General features: G+C 40.2%; 1 protein-coding gene across 3 annotated transcripts in view; it reads right to left on the bottom strand.

Annotated features, from left to right (window-relative positions):
* The window catches only part of FNDC3B (fibronectin type III domain containing 3B), a 190,977-nt gene that overhangs the window by 15,499 nt on the left and 151,459 nt on the right, over window positions 1–24,019 (bottom strand). For all 3 annotated transcript variants that reach the window (XM_064665854.1, XM_064665853.1, XM_064665852.1), the window contains exons 19-23: window positions 23,741–23,913; window positions 21,533–21,646; window positions 19,043–19,192; window positions 14,916–15,196; window positions 7,880–8,092 (exon numbers count right to left, since the gene is read on the bottom strand). In XM_064665854.1, coding sequence (XP_064521924.1) covers window positions 7,880–8,092; window positions 14,916–15,196; window positions 19,043–19,192; window positions 21,533–21,646; window positions 23,741–23,913 — 931 coding nt within the window. The remainder of the gene's footprint in view (window positions 1–7,879; window positions 8,093–14,915; window positions 15,197–19,042; window positions 19,193–21,532; window positions 21,647–23,740; window positions 23,914–24,019) is intronic.

Here is a 24,019-nt window from a genome sequence, read left to right as displayed (position 1 = left end):
AGGTAAGCAAGGGAGGATAAATATTCCCTACCAGCTAACAGAGAAGCAGGTCCTTACCCCAGGCTGGGCTTAAGGTACACTGATAGACATTTACATGGTCGATACCAAGGACTTAGTCCTCAAATTACATTTTCACCTTTTGGATATGATTAAGGTTTCATAACACTGAGGAAGTGATCTGGAAAAACACTTGAGCTCCTCCTGTCATTTGGGAATGGGACTAATCCTCCCAGTTCAGTTAATACTAATACTCCCATCTAGTTCCCATGTCCCCTCATTTTTACTTCTCTATCTCAAAAAAACATCTGTAAGGAAAGCAAAAACTATGGAAAAGCTTGCATGACAAGACTGTAGTAGAAGCACACTAAAACTTCTGAGATTCAACCATACTCGAGGAAAGAGGGTTTCCAATTTTGAAAGAAGAAAGGCTGATTACTAGGTCAAATTCAATTGCTATTGGGCTTTACTATGACACTAATGCTTTGTAATTGTGTTTGAAGATGCAGATCATGATGTAAGATACATAATGAAGATGAAACCCTAACTTCAAAACACTAGTGATTTTTTAATGATAAGGTAGTATTTTCCTCATGTTTGAAGTAGGCACTTCATAATCCTCCAGGATTATTCCTGTTATTTTTAAAATAGTGTAGTTAATTGATGTAGGTGGCTATACATTTGGAGCATTTTAATGTCTGCATACATTAAAAGCTATCAAAAGTAAGATTTCTTCATATTATTGCAATTTCATTTTTTAAATATAGGGATTCAGATTTAAATCTAATTTAAAAAGCACATTTAAACATAAGTTCTGTACACCTTTGTCTTCTTGGCAAGTCTGACCTTGTTCACTGTGCTTCATCCAGGCCTCGTTCCATACATTTTCTTAAGAAAAATCAGCTTTGAGGTTGTTTTGCAAGGATTTAATCTCTTATGCATTTAAAAGTTGACTTAATCTGTGTATGGAAAAGCTCCCACATTCTTTATCTCCCTCTCACCGGCTTGCCCAGCTGAATTTAAAAGACAGAAGGCTACATACCTTAACTGGTACCTTGCCTTCGAAAACACACTGCCTCTGTGGGTTAATGGCATTCTCAGTACAGCTGTTTGTTTTTTTAAGTTTGCACGATCCATAATTAAATCTGAATTATTCTAATTTACTATGCTGTGGTGTTGCCTCTCCTCTCCACCAAATTAACAGTGGATATTGAAAAGAAAGCAACTTTCTCCAGGGATGGAGACGCTCTCCAGAGGCTACTTCCCCTCATCTCACTCGGCTGATCCCAATTCTCCCTTCCCAGACATTCTCACGTTGGTCATGGATTATTCATTTACCTGCTCACAGCAGAGAGAACATGATGTCCTACAACGATTGTTAGGGAGACACCACTCCTGTTAGTTTTTCATCAATACCTTTTTATTCTCAGTGAAGATCTTCTTGGAAATGTTTTACATGTTGCAGCTATTTTGTTTCCTCCACTTTAGTCACTTCCAGTTGAGCAGAACAATATGAATGTACTCGCTCTACCTCTGCTCATTAGTTCCCAGCACATTTTAATCAGTAGGTTCCCTTTCAAACTCTTGGGGTTTGTTTATGTTTTAGTAACCCACTGGTTCTTACAAGAATTTGAAAGAAATTCTACCGTACAGCACTAAGTAAGATGGCAATCTTGAGCTGAGGCAAAAAGGCTGAAATAGCCACCTGAACTGGTTCTGTTACTGCCTCCCAAAAAATGTAGCCATCTGCCACAATTTTGGCTGGAGAGGAATCATTAATACAGCAGCAGTCCAACCTGGCAACCTGAGGCCTCACACCAGGATAAAAGGGAAACTGCCTAATTAGAAACTAAAGTACAAGCATTCCACAAGCCAACATCTCTTTTAATATTATTAATGCAACACTGTTATCTGCACATTTACAGCCCCCACCTGCTTTCTTAGACTATTCCTCTAATTTGGTTAAAGAATTTTATCAAACACTCACTGACTTCTGTGATTTTCTCTCCCCCACCAGCAGCTCCCTGTATTACAGGTGGCATCAAGGAAAGCAAAGTTGCAGATCAAACCCATCTAATTCAGAGATACAGGAGTAAATCAATGCACACTTTTTTTCTTTTCATTTCCACTGCATTTTAAAACATTCAGCTCAAAGAGAAAAGCTTCACATCTGCAGCATCCCCACATCCATCACTGCTCCTTTGACCAGCACTAGGCTGACCTGATATTTTCAGCTTTAGGGCACCTTTTCAAGCCACTCTTTGGGATCTCTTTTTGCAGGCAGATGCTGAGGGAACCCAAACACATGACAAGAGTTCCCCTCAAGAGTTTTGGGCTCCCACAATCTCCCCCAACCCTGGCTTCCAGTCCTAACATGAGGTGTGGACCAAAGAGATGGGATGCACTTGCCCCTTTGACCTGAAGATCTGCTTTCTAGAAGATACCTACATTATAGTATATTATATTTATTATATTATATCATATATAATCTGCGTAATACTGTATGCTCACCACTGTCAATATGATTTTTGTTTCTAGGAATAATAATAATAACAACAGGACTAGTGAGGGAGACAACATTTCCTTCCTTAAAAAAGCAAAAGTGGAGAATGGAAAATGAGAAGTCATAAGTCAGATGGGAAGAGTTTGGTTTTCTTCACTAAATTACATAGCACATCTGCAGGCTGACAAAGGGTACTTCAGCCAAAAATTGATTTTTAGCTTGTTTCTACTAGATCATCTTTCATCTGGTGCTGAATTTGAGTTTGTAACCCCTATTTACAACAGATAGTTACTTGTCAGATGTCTGAAATAACTGAGAATGGAAGTATTTCAGCCTACAGAAGCTCCTCCATAGCAAGAAAAATTGCTTTTTTTGGAAGAAGCACCTGGGCACACTCAGGAGGAATGGAAGACAGATCAGCAAAGTGCCTGACAGATGATTCCTGTGTGCAGCCACATCTGGGGCCAAGGAACAGACAGGAGGGACAATACTGAGAACAACTTAAACGGGAATTAACAGTATTTGACTGAAAGATCTGGGAAAAATTACAAAGAGCATCCAATGGCCTGTTGAAACTACACAGTCAGGAAGAAGTAGATGACTAGGCAGCCACCAGCACCTGGCTTGCAATGGCAATGTGTTAATAGGCAACATAGATATAAATAAGAGAGGACTTAAAGCTAAGATCAAAAGAGAACAAACATAGTTCAGCAGTAGCAAACTAATGTTCTTACAGCCCTACATGTGTTTATCTTCCTTGTGCAGCACCACATCCACTTTCCCAGTATGGCAGCAACTAACAGTGTTTATGGACCTTAAAATGAAACTCATTCAGCACATCGTGTTCATTCAGCTACTGACGTGACAGCCTCAGTAATCTGTTTGGGCAAAGCTCATGAAGGAAGCCAAACTCAGTCATGAGTTCACCATCATCAGCAAAGTGAAGTTGGAACCTAAAATGTGCTCTTGAAAAACTGGTCAACATGATCCTGTTGCACTAAGCTGAACTCCAATTACCACTTTAGGGATTAAACAGTTATTACTCTAAGAAAAGCATTATTTTTCTTATGAGGCTGCTGCAGATGTGCAGAAAGTAGCTTTCACTACAGTGACAACCTTGGGTCTAGATGCTGCTCTTATTCATGATCTCCTGTCTGAAATATTCAGTTATCCATGAAGCTTGAAGTACCTGCAGATGTACACAGACCAAAATGCAAGAGAAAATTTTATTTCTCACCAGAACCAGGGATTCCTTGAAAATACTTAAGGAATAGCATCTAATTCCATGTCTTACTTCATTACTAACAGCTGAAACATGTCATATCAAACATTTAATGTGGTTTTATCACATGACACACAGTTAACTCATATATTCTAAAAGTGTTTACTCCTGTTTTCTAGGAACAAAGTTGAAATGCATAAACAAATTAACCATCTGACACTTGGAACAGTTCTCCCTCTTCTTTTTCATTTGCACAGCCCTCATTGCAAAGCCCCAAGTACAGGATCAGAATACCCTTAATACAAATGCCATTATTGTTAATAGCAATACTCACCTACACAATGCAGCAGTATGAGGAGAAACTACCTGGAAAACTTTTCTGAATGCTAATTTTCTATCTACCCACACTTGCACAGTAAACTGTAGCATGCCATTTGTCTTGGTGCTCATTCGTAATTTCCTTTTATCACTTATGTTTTACCCAATATGAAAATGATTTTTCCTGCAGGTTTTTGCAAGGATATGTTAACTTACCTAATTTTATATTTTAATAGAATTTCACAAGCCAGTAGGACTGAAACATATCTGTAATTGCTGCTAAAATGGGTGTAAATTGTCTTGATCAAACCATGAGTGTAAACAATTCTTTAGTTAGACTGCTTGAAACTTGCAATAACCAGGGAATGATGATGCCAGTCATCAGACAAGGGCATCGCATTTAGCAACTGATCTCTCTGTGCTTCTATTCTACCTTCCTTGACATTAATACAGAGCAAACATACATGCTGAGGCTCATTCATTCAACTACCTCCCAACACATGGGAACTGTACTTGGCACTATCATTCTGCAAAGGCTTAGACCAAATCTGAGATGCTACTCCACTTCTCCAGCCAGGGGACCTGCAGTGGACACTGTGACAGACCATCTTCATTTCATCTGTATGTTCTCTGCTGTTTGTTCTACTTCTTCAAGGAATAACCAGGTCACAGAAATTGTGCTGGCAGGAGGGGAAACAGTTTTCTCCCCTATATAACATTTCAACATGCTTGGGGAGAAAAGGTTTCCAGTACCACTGGGTGAAGACTATGGAAGTGTGGGAGAATTATCAATTATATATATGTTTATGTTGCTTCTTAGCCAACCCCACCCATGACTCTCCCTTAAAATGTAATTATATACATATTTGTTCAAATTTCTGTACAAACACAAAAATCACAGAACTTAGCTGCAACATACAGTTGTCTAAAAGAAACACATGCAACTGATAAATGACCCACTAAAAATGTACTTGCTAATTCTCTTTCAGACTGGATATTGTAAGCATTTTAAGACACTGAGAGGTATAATTAGGTGTAGGAACAACTACAGACTAATTACTGCCACAGAAGAAAAAACCCAAAAAACATTAATTAGGTTCCTTTGTTCCACAGAGAGGAAAAATCCGTAGTATTTCGGAAAACAGTGCAATTTGATTTACATGATTTTCTTGACATTACCACAATTAGGAAATGAAGTCACAACTGATACTTTATTTAAAGAAAAAAGGAATTTCATAGTCCTTCTTACATAAAGGTCACTTACTCTTAAATAACGTTCCCACGTACTGAGCTTTCTAGAAACAGATTTTTCTTCATTTCCACTCAGTGCTACACATAATTGAAAGGACAAGTGATGCTAATCTGATCTTACTAAATGTCACCCACTGAAGAGCTAAGGAGAGCTAAAGCAGATACATTTCTGATGTGCACACCTTCTCAAGCCCTTACATTAATCAGTGGCAGGAGATTTCCAAGTATTTTGCTTCACAGGTCTTGCAATCAATGAAACATTTGGTCTCCAGCAACTGGCCTGTTACAGCTCATTACAGCACAGAAAAGTTAAAAACAATTCTTAATGACCACGACACACTGAAGAGCACTGGCTGACCATCATTACATAAAACCAGAGCTGAATATTTGCCGAAAGGCCATTAAAGTTATCAGGCCAGAAAGGGACTTACTGATGATTTTTCTTTTTTTCAAAGAATTTGCTCATCTTTCTACTTCTGTTCGTGAAAATGCTTCAACGCCATTTTAAAGCCAACTTCTACTGTAAACCAAAGAAGGGACAACTCTAATATAGTGAGCTGAAGGACTTCAACACAAAGCTGTCATCAGTAATTTCAGATGTGTCAGGGAATACAGTAAAAATGTCCTCTGAAAGACTAAGGATATGACAGAGGTCAACTCTGAGTTATCCATGTTTACACCACAGTCTCTTCCCCTTAGTCAAGTACCATCTCTTCTCCCCAAAAGACTCCAAAACACTCTTCTTTATCATTTATTCTGTGTCATTTTTCACCAGTCTGGTTTCCTAGAGGGGTCAATGCCCCAGGCCTGTCAGTGTTCCAGAGGCATTGGGACAATGCCCTTAACAACACGCTAACTTGGCCAGCCCTGAACTGTCCAGGCAGTCGGACTGGATGACTGTAGGTCCCTTCCAGCTAAAATATTCTATCTATTTAGTTGTTCCCTTAGATGTCCACAGATTACTGGTATTAGCCTGTGCAATTGAAGAGGCCAGTGATGCTCAAAAAACCACATTCCAGTATTTTCCATAAGCACACACACACGAATGAGCAACCCCTCAGTCACAACAGGGTTTATTTAATGGGAATGATCTCAGAGAGGAGAGTTACCTCTGTAACTAACTGCTGCTTCTACCAATTCATATGTGGGCTGTCATTCTCTGTTCATTAGGAATGATAGCTCTCCCAAATGTACAAAACTGTGCTTTGCATCCTTTCAGGAGCATCTCTCACTGTGATCGATGCACACAACGGAGAGCAAAAAGGGACTGTCAGACAGGGAACAAATAAATAGATCTCATTGTCAGGAACTGCCAGCTCCAACTGTTCTCAAACACAACAGTGACCCCATCCCACTCCTCTGCTGTGCCCACACCTGGATGCACTTCAGCCCCACAGTGCTCTGGGCTCTGGCTCATTTCAGGAATTATCTGAGCTAATTGCTGTAAACCCAACACCAGAGGAAGCCATTTCATGCAAGGACTCTGTCCAAGCAGGAGGAGACAGCACAACCTAGATGAGCCATTTCTCTGCATCTCTGGGAGCTCACAGGGACTATAAGCCAAATTAAAAGCTAAAAAGACCTAGCAGAGTATCAAGTCCAAATTCCTCCTAATTAACAGCTCTTAAGAGACCAATTGCAGTGGGAAAAGTTGGTGCAAAAGCAAAGGATCATGCTAAAGCCTTCTACAAGAGCAAAGGGGGGAAAAAAGCTGCCAGGTAACATAATGTATTTTATTCTTACAGGGAAACTTACTATTTGCTCCAATATAGAAACAGGTTTAAAACAATTTATAGTTCTGCACCATCCTACCTGCAGTGCTACATGAAAGCAAAGCAAAGCAGCCTGCTGGATGTGTCCAGCTGACTGGATCCCACGCTGCTGCAGGTGATGGGTTCCTGCCAAGCATCACTGCACTCTGAGGAAGCTGATTTTACCAGTCAGACTTTCAAATGGGCATTTACATTCATTGGACACCTCTCAGTATTAATACAGGAGAGCCTGTACTCTCTCTGCTTCAGTACAGATGAGGTACTGGGAGGTATTAAGGCATTATTCATAGTTGTTTTATTACTTAAAATTAGAGCTTTTGGGCCAGATCTTCAGCTGGCATAAACTCAGCACAGCTCTATTTAAATTAAAGGAATTGTGCTAATTTACATCAAATTATGATCTGTACTGAAGGTCTCTAAGGATTATCTACCTGATAAGTCAGTTATTTTACCTAATTGAAGTAGTTGAGAGTGTTTCTTAAGAAATTATGAGCCATCTACGATATTTATTCATTGAAGAGCTCAGACTGTTAGGTAATACTTGCGTATTATCTTTCTTTCCTTCCCTTTTTTAACTGAATATATCTCATCCCAACCTTGGAGCTACATTAGCACATCTTCCAATGTGAAGTTTGCATGGGAAAACAGTTTTTGCTTAGCACTGTTAATTTAAACACAGATTTCTGTGTTTCTTGCACACTTTATTTCAAAATTATTGCGTTATTCACCAAGCCAGTGCCAAGCTCATATTTCCTAATGCTCCAAAAACATTACGGCTATAAAATCCTGACTATCATGATGCCCAAAAGAACTTACCTTTTATTTCTGTCTTCTATCTGCAAGATATAGACCATGTCATCAGCAACGTGAAGCTTGGAGCTGCTGTCTCCCCACTTCAACTTCAGGCTCTGAGGCCCTGCTGCAGCACACTCTAACCGTGGAGGTAAGGGTGGTAAAGGCCTGGTTTTTGCTTTAATAAAGTGGCTAAAAGGTCCAGCTCCAATTTCATTGACAGCCTGGATCCTGATCCTAAAACAAACAAAAAGGCAAATGTTAAATAAAGTGCTTTCACCAGGTTCTTGACATAAAAATGCCTCAGAGAAACAAGAGAGCCTTGGCAAACTGGAAGGATCTGCAAACACAACAAATACCATCCTGTTTACATTGCAAGAGCTGCAGTGAAGATGGCAAGAAATGCAGTAAGGCAGAGGGGGAAGATTTGGGTCAACAACCTCAGGACCTGGTGACAGTCCCTTCAGCCACACGAACAAGGGATAGCAGCACAGGAACAAGTGCAGCCTGGGAAACACAAAGTGTGTAACCATGAATAAATAAAAAGCAGAAGTGTGTTGTGGTCGTCTAACAAAGATCATGGGCTAATTAAGGTGAAATCATTCAGTGAAAGCATTGGTGTCACTGCCATGAAACCCATCTCCATGTTGGCAAACATCCCTGAAGACCAAAGAGCAGTGTTATTTCAGTGTGTGCAGTGTCTCAAAAGGCACACTATTTAAGTACAGGAAACTCTACCGGGAAGAGCTAATGGAGAAGCTTAAATCCATAAACCTCCTACACAAACTGCAGAAATATCTATTAGATCAAATAAAAGTTGGACTCAGGTTGCTCTCACAAGATACACAAGAGCCCTCGAGCCATTTGAGTCACATTAAGGGCATCCAGAAGAAGAGCAGACCACCTGTCTGGTCACAGAAGCTTTAATCTGAAAATATTCCTAAGACTGAGCCAGTCTTCTAAATTCTATTTCTTTCTTAAGATAATGACTCCTGCCCTCTGCTTTGTCACTTTCTCTTGTCTGTCTGCACCTTAGTTTAATGATTTGCACACTGAGAATCTGCTTACAGGGATGAGTGAGGAGTAGCAGTCTTTGGCTACGGTAACATCAACAGCACCATAACAAAAATGAGAAATATGAATTTCAAAAGAGCTTGGAGGACTGTGTAAATAGAAATATTGGTACAGACAAGCCTGAAAGGTTTCAAAACAAAGTGAGAATAAGAGAAAGCAGGATGGAGCAAATCAATTAAGTTTTGTTTGTCTGGTTTTTTTTTTTTAAGATAGTTCAGCCTAGTTAAGATAGCTGGAAGATGCCATTTACTTTGGAAATCCTGTGCACAGCAAGTCTTGTATTTTTCTCATGGGAAAGACTCTCTACAAGAAGTGTTGCTTCTCAAAACTATCAGCCATCAAGAAGGCAGAAGTCTCTGGGGAAGGTGGTAGGGGGAGAAAGAAGAGCAGAACCTCACACACCCCCACGATTGCCTGCTTCAGGGAAAGCAGGTGACAAATAGAACTGTCTTTGCTTGGCAGAGCTACTTATTTTGACTGAAGGACAAAAAGTGATGTAAGTTCACATAAACAACGTATGAAAAATTACTTTGCTTTGAACAGCAAGTTTTCAGCTCTACTATTAGAATAAGAATATGTAGAGTTAGAGGGGTAGGGAAAAAACTCTCCAGTATTCCTCATGAAATAAACTCCCAAAGTATATTTGCTGCAATTTCAAGGAAAAAAGAGTTAAATTATTAATAAACATATGGCAAAATAATAGAGCCTTATCTACTGATTAGGTAGTTGAAGCAATTGCACACTAGGAATGTACTGTGTTTACACAGTCCTGTAAATGTGTAGTTAGACCTTTGCTTATTGACCAGACATTAACAGGGGTAATGTATTGCTTGGTATGGAGCTGCATTTTCCTTCTAACCTCCCTTTTGGCTTCAGGAAATGCATCCTGACCACCTTACAACATTATACAATGGTGATTTAATCCCCTTCCTCCCAAAGGGCGGATGGCAAAAAGGAAGATCTAGTGGGAGCCTCCTCTTCAAGTGCTGCATACATTAAAAGCATTTGGCATAAAAAGAACAAAAGGTTTTTCTAGTATCTGAAGAAGTGTAATTAATACAGGCATTGATCTTATTTCATATTATGTTATTACATCAATATTTAATATAGTAAATTTGTGTCTTTATAGTAACAAAAATACTGTGAAAAATGCCTGAATTTTCATTGTTTTCTGGTAAGCTATCCATTAGCATATGAACATAAACAGTAACAGCTAAATTACAAAATGCTACTCCTTATTTTGTAGATTGATTACAGCAACATGCTCTGGAGCACACAGCCTTTTTTTTTTTTGGCTTTGTTTTATTTGGTATTATTTAAAGTCCCAGTAACAAAGCCTCTCCTGTCCTCAAGTAATTTTAGCTCATTTCCAAATGGCAGCCACCACACCTGAAAACAAGCAGTGACTGAAATGAATCTCAAATATCATATTTCTTAGGCGGAAGCTGATAGATTTGCTTTTTAGATATGTGCATCAACAGACACCTGGCATTTGCTTGTCTTCCTTTTGCCAGGTATTTGCACAAGGTAAAAATGTGTCTTTTCCCTCTTTTGTTGCTGTTTTCCCCTGCTGCACAGTGTTCTTGCTCCCCACTTCTGACACAGAAGTACGCCCACACACCCCCTCCTTCCCACTCTGGAGCACAGTAAGACTGATGGAAACTCTTAAGACTTAAAATAAAGACAGGCATCTTCCAAATGAATGATGATACTGGGAAAGGAAGAATAGATTTATTTGTCTCTACCATGGCTGATGTGGCTACTCTTTTCCACTGATTGCACCACCATAAAGCTCCATAAATTGCCACTATCATCCCCAGGGCCTCAGCTTCGACAGAGACACATAAAACAACTAACTCTGGTTTTCTGTGCATGTGACAGTGCAACCCAAACCCAGCTCTCACCTCCCTCTGAACCACAGTAGCATAACTTTAAAAGTCCACAGGGAAGGGGAGAAGGAAGGGAAAAAGAATGGGCAGAAAGGAGGACCATGTGGAGAAGGAAGGAGAGCAGGTGGTGGTGGGAGAACATCTTGTACTGCACCATCTCTGCTCCAGCTCAGGTGCCTTCCCATGTCCCTGCCCCAGCAACACTGAGCTCTTCCAGCTGGGTGGCACAGCCAGGGTGGATAAGAGAAATTCCACAACTAAATGGAAACCCATTACTGTTTACAGTAATTGGTACTGGGAAAAATCAACTCTTTATTTTCATGTAAAAGTACTGTATAGACATATAAAAATATTTGCAATAAAACCACTTCCTGAATTCCTTTCAACTTTTTCACTAATTGTTTCTAAGTGAAAATACCCCAAACACCCTCTTGGAAAGATGGTTTAATAATCTGACAATCACAATTTGTAAACAAGTTTTTTTTTAAATTTAAAGACTATATTTAGGAATAGTGCCTAATTCTGCAGACCCTACAAAATAATATTTGTATTCATTCTTACATTTTCCCACTGCGACTTTTAAACATTGAGAAAAAAACATAAATCAGACTAAGCAAATTTAGAAACCATGAAATGATCTTAAACAGACCATTCTCTCTTATAAGATTCTTGACCCAGGAAAACACACTAAACAGGATGCTATTTTCAGATTGGTCACAAAATCCTTTGTGTAGTATTCCAACAAACTGAAAAATCAACTTCTGAATTAATTTTAGAGTCTGACATGAGAAGACTTTGATTTCCTAGTTCCCATAAGTGGAAGGGCAACAGTTGCAATACACTTGCCTGTGGAAACCTGTGGGAGTTAAAATGCCATGGACTTTCAAAGGGAGGGGAAGCAGCTCCTCCATGAGCAGCAGCCTGGATATGATGGACAGCAACCACACACAGCCCCACAGACCCTCACCCAGACTGTGCTCTCCTGGGGCTGGAACAAGACTCAGTTTTACACTCTGAAACAAATGTTTTATAACCCTCTTAAATATTGCTAATTTGAGCATCCATGTTCATTCTTCTCTCTTCATCTTGGATGATCTTTTCCTTGATATGGTTTAAGGATTAAAAATATTTAGAATTTTTATTCCTAAACCAAATTAAAATTAAGAGTTGCTATTAAAATTTAATAGTGCTACTATATATTTCTGCACACTGTGTAACTTTAAAAGAGCATAATCATTACTAAAAATTGGATGTTGTTTCACAGTGAAGTATCTCAACAGCAGAGCACAATTATCTATGGCATGCGTTGAGTGAAGCTTGGGAACAGAGTGTAACAGAAAATGGATATTTCTATGACTGTTGAATGCTTATTTATTGTGGAATATTTATTAACTCACTCCTAGTTACATCAGTTCAGGGAAAACCAGTCCAAGTACATTACTCTACAATCTGAGCTTCCAGACCTTCATTGGCTATGTCAGTAAAGCAGAAAGACTGCAGAACTCAGACATATTTGTGCAGCTGCTCACCAGCCAAGATGTTTTACACAGTGCTTTGGGGAGGCATCTGCTTTTTGCAGCAGGAGAGCTGAGCTGTGCCTGAGGCTGGATAACTCCTCCTGGATCAGCCCTAGAATAGCCATCAGCAGTGTGACAGAGGCACGTCCCAGCTCCTCCTGCCTCACATGTATTTTGGCACATATATCCTTCTCATGGCATTCTGGCTGGGTTTGCTACTAAGACACATAAACCATTCAATTTGTCAGCTTTGAGACCACCTCTGCCAAGAGCTTGAAGTCTGCTGGGTGTATTTTGGGCTGCTCCTGTACAGCTGTTCCCACACAGAAGCTGGAGGCAGCAAAGCCATGCCAGACCCAAGCTAATAGGTCCAACAGGGTGGACACACATAGACAGGTTGTTAGAATCACCCTGCTGTCCAAAACAACGTTCCTTTCCAATTTTGGACCTGGTGGATTCATAATAAGCAAGATTTGCTTTCAATTTTGTGTTCCCACAACCAAAAACCACTGACATTGGAATTCCAATGCAACTAAAATACATAAACCCTTTGCTGATTTACTTCAAATTCTGACGAAACTTTGGCAAGAGAGTTCAGAGTCTGAAACCCAGTAGTACTTGGCTTGTTTAGTCTAGGAAAAACACATTCACTGCTTTTAAACCCAGCAGGGAATAAACACTTGAGAGAGAGAAGAGCTAATTGTGTTAAAGTTGACACAAAAAGAGAAACCGTCAGTGAAGAAATTTAGAGGATGAGAGCAGTGATGTTCTGAAACATTCTTCTGAATAAACCAAGGAGGGCAGAACCCACCATCTTTTAGGACACAGCCTGATAAACCTGTTCCTTAAGGACACACTATCAGAGCACAGATGTTCACTGATCAAAGACAGGAGTTAAGATATGCTTGAAGAAGAAATATCAGTGAGTTAAGGATCAATAATAAAACCACTCTGACATATCTATTTTTGATTAGCAGAAAACCACTTCAAACTATAGATGAGGTGTATTTTTGCAATCCAACTGCAGTGACTTGTCTTCCTTGACAGGCATGACATGCAAGATTTGGGGTTTCTTTCTCTTGCTTTATCCAAGAAAAGAGCTCTCCTATATTATTACTTCTGATCAGTCACCCCCTGGTTTGTGCTCTTCACAATGTTTTTTTTTGATAAGAACTTATTCTCACAGCAATATTTAGAACAGTTGCAGTTAATGCTTGTGGCTTCAGCTGTTTTATCTGGATCAGAGACAGGCAGACTCCCTGACTAAATGATGTGATTTAATATGGTGCTTTTTACAAAATAATGAAATAAGAATGCAAAAAAAAAAATAATTCCAATCTCCATTTCCAGGCTTTGAAGACGATGACATTTCCCTAAAGGAAGCTGCAGACAACCAAGAACCAGCTAAAAAAAGAGACTGAAGAAGTAAGACTTCAGTGAAGAATTTAAACAGTCCATTCTGGTTGTCTTAACTGAGTTGCTCAAAGTTCCCATTTCAGCTGTTTTGACTCTTGGTTGAACAAACATATGAGGAGAAACCAAGGAGTACAAGACTGCCCAAAGATGATGTAGTTCCACAGCTGGGTGGTCAATCCACAGACAAACTCTTCAACTTTGTCTGAATGATCTGTGAGAAAGCAATGTACGCTCCTCACTTTAAATGACTTTTAGTGTGCATTTGTATACATGCTAGAAGGAGTTCTCTTTTTGAGTACAGGATAAAATTTGAATTATGAACTTTTCATTTAAATGCTACAAGACCTGTAGGATTGTGATCTTGAATATAAAAGAAAAATAAAAAAAATGCTACAACAGGTCTAGGCCATGTCTAATTTTATAACTGTGTGATCAGAGTTTCAGTCTTTATTAGAACAGTACTTAAAATAGAAATTTTGTCACATCTGCTACATTGCTGTTCATTGTCTGTATGGAGCCATTTTTCTTTTTTAATGAGCAATTAGAGAGAAAACATATAAGCCTGAACATTAAAATAATAAAATTTTGTCAATGTCATTTAGCAATTTAGACTCTGAAGCAATATAAAGAAATTGTTTTAAAATTCAGATTATTTTTTAATTAATCTCCATATACTAGAGATAAAAAATAGCTGTAGCTATACAAATAAAACTTCATTGTGTGTAAATTGCTAACCCTGCACAGGGACCAATACAGTTAATAATTTAAACCCCTGAAATAGTAGCTAAAAGCCACTAAAAAAAGTAGGAGATGTCACATTGAAATTCAAGTTACTTCCAATTTTTAAAAATTTATTTATTATTTATAAATTTATTATTACCAGTGTAACCTTACCTTAGCAGAGCAACTTCAAAAGAAGGAGAGGTCAGAGATAATTCGAGGAGAGGAGGAAGAGGGAACAAAGGCGGGGGAAAACAATATTTGAGCATGAATTTCCACAATTCATTCCATAAAGGAATTACTGGAGATTTCTGCACTCCCCCTAGGTTGGTTGGTTGGGTTGTTGCTTTGTATTTTTTATTAACCTCACTCTTGATGCCATAAACATTTCCAATGTAAAAATCAAGCTGTGTGGTCTCACCACGTCACAACCGCCGCACTCACCGGTACGAGGTTTCGGGAAGCAAATCGCCGATAACGTAACTGGTCACGTTTCCCACGGGAATGCTGACGTCCCCCAGGTCGATGTTGTACGACGTGATCTCAGCTCCGTTACTGCACGGCTCTTCCCAGGTCAGTACAAGGCACACGGAGGGTGAGGGCTGACAGGCGTCCACGTGCTCGTCCTCCAGCACGGAGAGGACGGAGACGGCATCGGGCACGGACGCAGGGATTCTGCAGGTCACCAGGTCGCTGTAGGGCCCAGCTCCAGCCTGGTTAATTGCCTGTGCGTTAAAACAGAAAATATTTACAGGATAACTCTTCTCTCTGACATGTGTATCAAGTTCATAATAACGAACTGTGCAGCCTGGAAGAGCTGCATGAATTCTTCAGAGGATATGCACTGCTGGCTTCTTCCCTAAAGCATGACTCATACCCCTGCCTATACTAGGGAATTAATATCTTCCTTTGTCACTCACGAGTGTCTCTCAGAAAAATTGGAGAATACTTCTCTTTTCCCTAATAGACATTTAATTAAACTTAACAGTAACCTTTTTATCAGCAAACTTTGGTTAGTAGGAAAATGTCATAGTGATTCTGTCAGTGACATCAGGTTGCTCAGCAAACTGGCTACCCAAAATTGTTGAGCCACCTTGTACAAAATCCCCAGTATACTGTAGGGTGCAGTGTCAGATGGCTTTATGCAAGCAGAGTATCCCTGGAGATAAGATGTATTTGGTTTGTTGAGAACTACCCAGAGAATGGACAACTAATTTCACACTAAAAAGTTTCTGATACAAGAGTATAGGAACTCAGCATGGCATTAAGCCTATGACTCACATTTCCCCAGAATCACGGAATCATTAAAGTGAGAAAAGTCTCAACTCACTAGCAAATCACCACTGAAGCACACAGCTCAATATCTTCCACCAGACAGGAGAACCACCAATTATCAAGCTTCTCATCTTAACTCACAGATCCAGAATCCCAGTGGAAAACAAGTTTCAGAACGTGGCCCATTTCTGCTCATTAATTTCAGAGGCTGTTGTCTTTGCAAGCTCAAGACTGCACAGTTGTACAGACCTGGAGTTTTATCAGCTGATGCTCAGCCAGTGGCAAATGCTGCACACAATGCACTGAACTGCCTAAGAAACGACTCCTCAGGATTATCACAATCACAGGACCATCCAAATTCTTAGTGAGGGTATTTTAGTCAGACCTTTATGTGCTATTGCTAGAAGACTTGATTAAAACCAGTTTATAAAGATTTGGATTAATGACCACTTCATGATGTGGAGACCATACACCCTTGGAGAATCCCACACTAGAACAAAGTAATCCTCTCTGTCCTCACCCTCTGCTCCCTCAGTTACCTTCAGCACAGCAAGTAATCCTGCTCTCCCTCCAGCCCAACATCATTTTCCCTTGGAAGGGACCATGTGACACATCTAGTCCAATCTGCTACTCCAAGCAGGGTCAAACCGAATGCAGACCGGGTTGCTCAGGTTTTTGTCCAGCTGGGTCTTGAAAAATTCCAAGGATGGAGATTGCACAGTCCTCCTGGACCACTGTTACAATCCTTAACTACCTACAGTAATAACTTGTTTCTTTGTATCTCACCTCAACATCTCTGTTTCAACCTCTGCCTGGAGCAGCACTGGATGCAGTACTCCAGGTTCTCATGAATGGCATGTAATGGGCAATACCACCTTCCCTGGATCTGCTGGCTGGGCTCCTGCTGACACAGCCCAGCATCCTGCCAGCACACAAGGTATGGAGAGAGCTTGGAGTTCATTATGGTACAGGGGGAGCTACGGGAGGTCCAGAAGGCCCAGACCTTCAGAAACAGCTTTGGCACTGCCCAGCACCCTCCACCATCCACAGTTTCTTTACATTTGGAAAACTTAGCCCAGAGTCTCCCATCAGATTACAGCTGATTCAAAAACCCAGGCTTACAGTGTTTCCAGTGAGACTGTGATGGCAACGAAAGGACACGTCAAACAATTGCTTGATTTTTTGATTTCTTATCTATGCTTAACTGCAGGGAATGACTTATTTCTGCTATGCATAATACAAACACAAAGCCCTGTTCTGTTTTTCCAGGAGGCGTTTTGTTCAATCGAAGAAAGAGATAATAAAGTTAGATTTGTCAGCCTTTAAAAAGCCCTTCAAAACAAATCCTGCTCCAGGGAAATCTTCTATTTAGTGAAGCGCTCCTGGAGCTGTTAAAAGTGAGCCTTGTTTCGTGCTCTGCCAATGATATGATTTGTCTTGCCTCTAAACCAGTGTTTGGCAATCTGTATCTTGCTCCAAGCAATTTATTGTCAGTGGTGCTTTTTAACTGCTTTACTGGACAATCTCATCAACATAACTGGTGGGAATTTCATGTTCTGTGCTGCCTAGATGCTTTCCCCTGCCACCCCCAAATGACACAATATTTCCCTCTGCAGAAGCCTCAACTGTTTTCAGGAATATTCATTACAGGAAAAAAGTTGTGCAACAGTAAAGACAATTGTCCGCCCTGCAGTTAGATGTGCCTGATTCCTCAATTCTCTCTTTTACTGAGTTATTGTAGATTGAGATAGCAATACTGTGTGTTTATTAGGAGGCCAAGTAAATGTGGTTTGGGGCATCTTTATTTTTAAAAAAGTTAAAAGAAAGGTTTTTCTGAAAATATGCTAACAGATAAGCAAAGCAGCTCTTATTCTCTCCTCTTTTTTAAAAACAGACTAAAATTTCTGAAACTATTTAACCTTCCTTCTTTGTCTGTCATGTTTTGTGGGGTGTTCTGTGTGTAATTGTTTAAAGATTCCAGTGTATCTTATAACGAATTCTTCTCCATATAATACACCGATCAGATCCAGAGGATGGAGCTCTCTAGAAAGTAATGCCTCATAGACTTCAATAAAATGTCTTAGTGCTGTTGTGCATTTCATTTAACTTCTACCTATGGATTAAATTACATTGGTTGTGTTAAAAACTGAGTAGATTTGTGCAACATTTTTGTGGCAGGTAGTTTAAAACGAACGCCCACTTGGAATCAAAGATGCCATACAGGCTGCCTGTTTCCATGTTTAACATAAAAATTTCCTTGGGCTCCCTGCAGCAGTGGTCTCACAGTCTCCTCCCTGCCCCATGGATGCTGAATGCTCTCCCTCTTACAGAAACAAGAGGCACTTTCTGGCTCACACTTCCCCGTCACTCACACACGCTCCCTCACTTCGCCTTCCCCCACAGTGCTACTTCCCCCCCAAAAAATAAATTCAACGTTCTGTTTAAAAAAAAAAAAAAATGTAAGAAGGAAACACTCTTGGACACATGTTGCCCTTGATCAAAGAAATTACCCTGGGTGGTCCACATGTTGCCAGCTGGGTGGGTATGCGAACTTTGGGTTGGATTAGTGGTGGTATTTTGCCTTCACATACAAATAAATCCTGTGGAAGAGTATCTTGAGCAAAAATATTTTTACTTCGCTTTCCACTTATTTTACCATCCATTTATTTTTTCAGGAGACATAAAGGAGAAAGAATGCTGTATTTTTACTTTCAAGTAGATTCATAACTTGTATTTTAACTGCTACGTTTTACTGAAAGTGATAGGAGAGAAAATGATCAAAGAAAAAAAAATCATAGAGACTCTATAAGAGTTCCAATCTTACAAATCTAAGAGACGAAATGGCAATGATGAGAACTCACTTTCTGGCAGGTACCATCATCTCATACACACAGGAATCTACTCAGCTGCTTTGCTTTACTTCATAAATGAAACAAATGTTGGAGTTCACTATTTAAGCCGAGGGAATCTTCGATATCCACTTGGGAGGTAGATGTTATTTACCTCTCATTAGCACGAAAAAATTGATTTTTATTTTAATTTTCTGAAACATTACAATTTTGTTTTGGTGTCAGAGGTAAGGTGGATGTTAAAGCGTTAGTCACTGATAGTAACAAGATGCAAGAGCAATTTTCAAGTAATGCGTCAGTCTGATTACTTAAAATAAACGTGCATTCCTTCTGACTTACAGAGCACATAACTGCAGAGCTGCTAATGATAAAAATAAGAACACAGTGGAAGGAAACTCTGTTTACACCTCAGATTGCAATGCATGCACCACCTCATCCCTCCCATACCTGTAGCCTGCAGCAATAATGTGCTGCTGCCGACAAGTCACTTATTTCAAAGCAGGTATCTGTGCCGCTGTATGCAAGTTGTAGAGATTCCTCATCTTCTCCCCACTCTAATCTGTATTCAGAGATGTCAGCACCAGAACATTCAGGACTCTGCAACACAAATATTTATGTTGTTCAGTTCAGAAACGAGCACTTCAGATGTCTGTGTTTCACTAGGGAAGGAATAAAGCACATGGGAAAAAAAACCCCCAACAACCACCCTTATTTTTAAATTAATACACCATTACTTCAGCAAATGGAAACATACTGAATTAATGTTCCCTAATAGGTTACTGAAACAGGACAATTCTGCACAAAAATTACCTGATTGAAATTCAGAGAAATGAGAGAGCATATGCAGCTACTTTGCTTTTCATCAGGACACTCAGGAATAAATTGTCTCTCCACTGGCTCGGCAGAAGCTCAACCATGGAGAACACAAAAAAGCATCAATCTAGTGCAGTCTAGTGGAGTGATCAAAACACAGCTCTGGAAGAGCTGGCCTTTGAGCCAGAAGCAGTCACTGAGAAAAGAACAATCTCAACAAGAGAGGAGCTGGCCTGAGGTTTCCAGTGAAAGTCACCCACCAGTCCCAGTATGGGACACTGGAGTGTGGATCCTGGAACATTAACATCCACAACATGATTCCTATGGGATAACAGAATCATTAAAGGACCTTAAAGAACATCTTGTTCCAACAGCCTGCTGTGGGCAGGGACACCTTCCACTAGACTAGATTGCTCAGGGCCCAGTATGACCCGGCCTTGAACACCTCCAGGGATGGGGCATCCACAGCTTCTCTGGGCAACCTGTGCTAGGGCCTCACCACTCTCACAGTAAAGAATTTCTCCCTAATATTTAATCTAAATCTGTCCTCTTACATATATCCCCAGCAATCCTTTTATCTAAGGGAACACAAAATAAATACCTGAATGTGCTGGAGATGAATTAGAACAGGCATAACAACACAGCTCCCAAAGCAAAATACTTTGTGTTTTTAGCAAAACTAGCTGTACTAGTTAGTTTTAGCAAAACTCCCTGCAGCAGCTCAGGGAACCACTGCTGTGTGTGCAGAAGTGTGGTCCAGGACACGACAAAGACTTTGTGATTATGGCATGCAAGGTGTAATTTCCAGTAAAAGGATCCAGAGCATCCCTGCACACCATAATGCCCACCCTGCACACACACATGGACTTCTCTGGCTCTGCCTTGGAGCTTCCAGCTATTTTAGTAATTGCATTCAGAACTGCTAAGCCAGATTTTTAAAATAGCATGTAAAAAAGGTACCACAGTAGGCACCACAGTGTGCTCTCCAGCCAAAATACTTCACAGAGGTTCACTGTTTTTCCTTCATATTCATATCAGCCAAAAAATGACACTCTTTAAGAAAACATAACCACTGCAAACCACATTACTCCTACCACAGCTTCATTTTTAGCTAGAATAAACACATATCTCCTGCAAATAAATACAGAGCCTACCAGAAACACTGTTGCATCCCCTCATGGCTGGGGAGAGCAAATCCCTGGCCAATAGAAGGCAACACTTAAAAGTTCATTGTGATTTCTAGCTTAGAGTCACAAAACTTTGCAAAAAATATGAATACCCCCAAACTGCACTAAACATACCTGTCTCTCATAACATTAAATGTAGACTATATTTGTAATTAGGTATGTTGTTAACTCAAATGATTTATTTGAACATCTCATGAATGTCAGTAACTTTTTTCTCAACAGGGGCATTGTCTGGGGGAGGAACCCAATAGAAACAGGGGTGGAATGACTTCTAAAGTTTTCAATGAAAGTCTGTGGCAGAACTAAAGCCCTGTTGCTCCATATCACAGTGTTATCTATGGCAACAGCCCTTGAATTCTGCTTTAATTACACAATTTTTTCTTAATAAACCCAATTAACCCCTGTGCAATTCAGCTAACACTTATTTTAAGAGTCTAATGCCTAAGACCCTGAAGAATGGTGGAGGAATCCACACAAACTAAAATAAAAGTAAATATTTGGGGTAGAGACAAACAATTTCCGAGGAGAAAAAACCCTACACTGTAAGCATTTATGCAGAGTTAATTTCGTATCAGAGACTCCACTTTCAGTCAAAACCAAATATTTGTCTTCACAATTCCACCTCAGGACATGCTGATGTGCTTAAAAGTCTGCAGAAAGCACTTCTACCCCACCAGTGCTCTATCATCTGATGCCAGAGCAGGAGGTCTCATGTCTGAATCCTGGTCTGGATGACTCATGACCAGCCTTATGGAAGTCTTCAAATTAAAGCAGGGAAGATGCTTTCATACAATAGAAGTTTCTGCATACGGTTTTCTTGCACAAAAAGACAGTTCCAGGCCACTGAACAGCTCTCAAGCTGACTTTTGAGTTTTGTGGTGACCGTATTGGTTTGGATAAGCAAGATGGAATGAAGTAACCAGAGCACCCGACTTACCTCCCAGCTCACAAGTACACGTGTGTCAGACAGGAAGGACAGGGAAGGTGCTCTGCACTGGCCTGGTGGTCCTGCTGCTGTGGTGACCTCTGTGGTTTCCGAGTATGGACCGTACTAGAGGGGAACAAGGTGTCTGTACATTAATATACAATCACACCCCCATCTCCTATCCCTCAAAGGCTTTCCAAGAACAGCACATGACCTTTTTCAATGCACTAAACTTTCTCAAAGACAGACTGGAATCCCAACACCCGGCACCAAACACCAGAGCTCAGGATGAGACCACGTAAATGACTGCAAGTTAAAGAGTGAGGTAAGCTCAGGAACAGGCAGACAGGATGTACATCCTCCTGTGTGACAGTGAATGCCCATGAAAGCATACAACACCTCCAATTTACCCAAAAGTGAGAATGTGCACTCAGTTAACTGAGGGACAGTTTGTGTCCCTCTGCCTCACCTTAGCACAGTGTGTTCACACGCCAGTGCCAAAGCCTGGCATAGCCAGCTTCTCATGGATATAAGGAGGAGCACAGCAACAGTAAAGCACATATTGGAGTCCAAATCCAGCTTCTTTTACATAAAATGTCTGCCACAGGTTAATTCTAAAAGGACAGGATGTGCTGGAGCCCCAGTCTGGTACAACGTGCAGGGACACGCTGCAGACACGGCACGGATGGCTCCGCTCCACGGGCAGCTCAGCCAACTGCTCAGACAACTTCTGAGCCCTTGGTAGGAGGATAATTTAAATGCATATTAGCAAAAGAAAAGCCAATTTTCAAGAGTCTGGAAAACGGGCTTCAGCCAGCAGTGCGAGGAGAGGAGATAACAGCAAAACAGCCTTTCTGAGGCCTCCCGAGTGGAAGAGCGAAGTTTGCTCAGAACGTCCCTGAACTAATTAGAAATCGTTCTCCAGAACAAAGGAACTTCACTGGAAGCAACTAGAAGAAAAACCCTAATATTTACTTATTTTGTAGTGCAATATTACCAAGTATGAAAAAAATGAGCTACTACAAAGGCCAAACAACACAGAAATTATGAACCTCGGAAAACCTCTCAACGGACATGTCAGGATATCTGCTATTGAGAAAAGACAACACTGATGGCTTTGTTTGACTTATGAAGAATGGACATGTCAAAAAAATCTCATTTATTGACTTTTGCTGTTTTCTTTACCAAATAGGAGGAAGAATCTGGTAGAGAACACTCTCCCCTATTATGCATCTGATAGAAAAACCCAACCAAACCAGAACCAGACCCCTCCATTTAACAAAAGGTAGAAGTAGAAATGCTTTGCAATTTTTTTTTAACTGTTCTGCCAAAAAAAAACAAAACAAAAAAACCACAATGGCTTTCTTTCCAGCAAGTAAATCTAATATTTCCAAGCGTATTTAATTTATTTTTCACAAAAACAAAACAGTGAGTATTTTTAAGATAAAACATCTTTATAGTCTTGCAGTCTTAGGTTTTAACAGTAAGCAAGTAATTTTAAACCTTTGTGTTATGTTTGTCACCGAGATTTCCTGGGAAGAAAGACATCAATGAATGTAGTTTTGCTGGATAGTTTTGCTGGAACTGTCTTTATATAACACCCTTGGAATGATGCTCTCAGAGGCAAAACAGAACCAACCCAAACCTCACTAAAAAAAAAAAAAAAAAAAAAAAAAAAAAAGCTCCTTCAACAGATCTCCATGAACATCAGACAGAATTTCTGATGTAACTGGGAAGGTACTTCTTCCAAGGAAATCATATTACAAAAAAACCTCCATGAAATCTATAAAGCATTTTTTCAAATTAAAACAAAAAAATTCCTCAGAAATGTCAGTTTCCCTCAAAACATATCAACACTGGAGTGAAATTGCAATACTTATTTTTTACACAGTTGAAAACAAAAAATAGGAAATGCAGTGGAAAGGGAACAAACAGATTCTCCCTTGTAAGCAGATATTACTTTGGGCAGGGATTTTGCATGTTTCAGTGCAGCTCATTTTCGCCAGTCAGATCATATTCAGGAGTACCTGAAGCCTCCTTTTAGAAGGAGATTAAAACTGCAGCTCTTCCTCCAAAGTTCCTTTAAAGTATTTCTCACATTCTTTTCTTTTGCCCATCTCCCCTTCGCCTTTCTGATCACCAGCACTAACACAATCACTGTCCAGAATCTCCCATTCCAGGTCAGTACCATCTCCAGGGATAAAAAGCCAGCACACGTACCCCACCATCGTTCAGAGCCCTCACTCTGAACCCGTACGTTGCCCCAGGAAGGAGGTTGCTGACGGTGCACTCCAGGTCAGGCCCATGATACACTTCAGAAACAACTTCTTCAGGGGCTGTCATTTCCACACTGTACTCTGAGACAGGACAGCCACTTTCTGACGGAGGGACATCTAAAAGAAATCATTTAGTTTGTTAATAACATCAGGACATGGGCCAGGAAAACTAATTTTTTGTTGCGTGCACCTTTTTCCCCCAATTAAAACAATGTATTTGATA

Source organism: Pseudopipra pipra, chromosome 10, assembly GCF_036250125.1.
Source record: "Pseudopipra pipra isolate bDixPip1 chromosome 10, bDixPip1.hap1, whole genome shotgun sequence".
Taxonomy (NCBI): domain Eukaryota; kingdom Metazoa; phylum Chordata; class Aves; order Passeriformes; family Pipridae; genus Pseudopipra; species Pseudopipra pipra.
The sequence above is the reverse complement of the archived record's forward strand: the minus strand, read 5'-3'. Positions and strand labels throughout refer to the sequence as shown.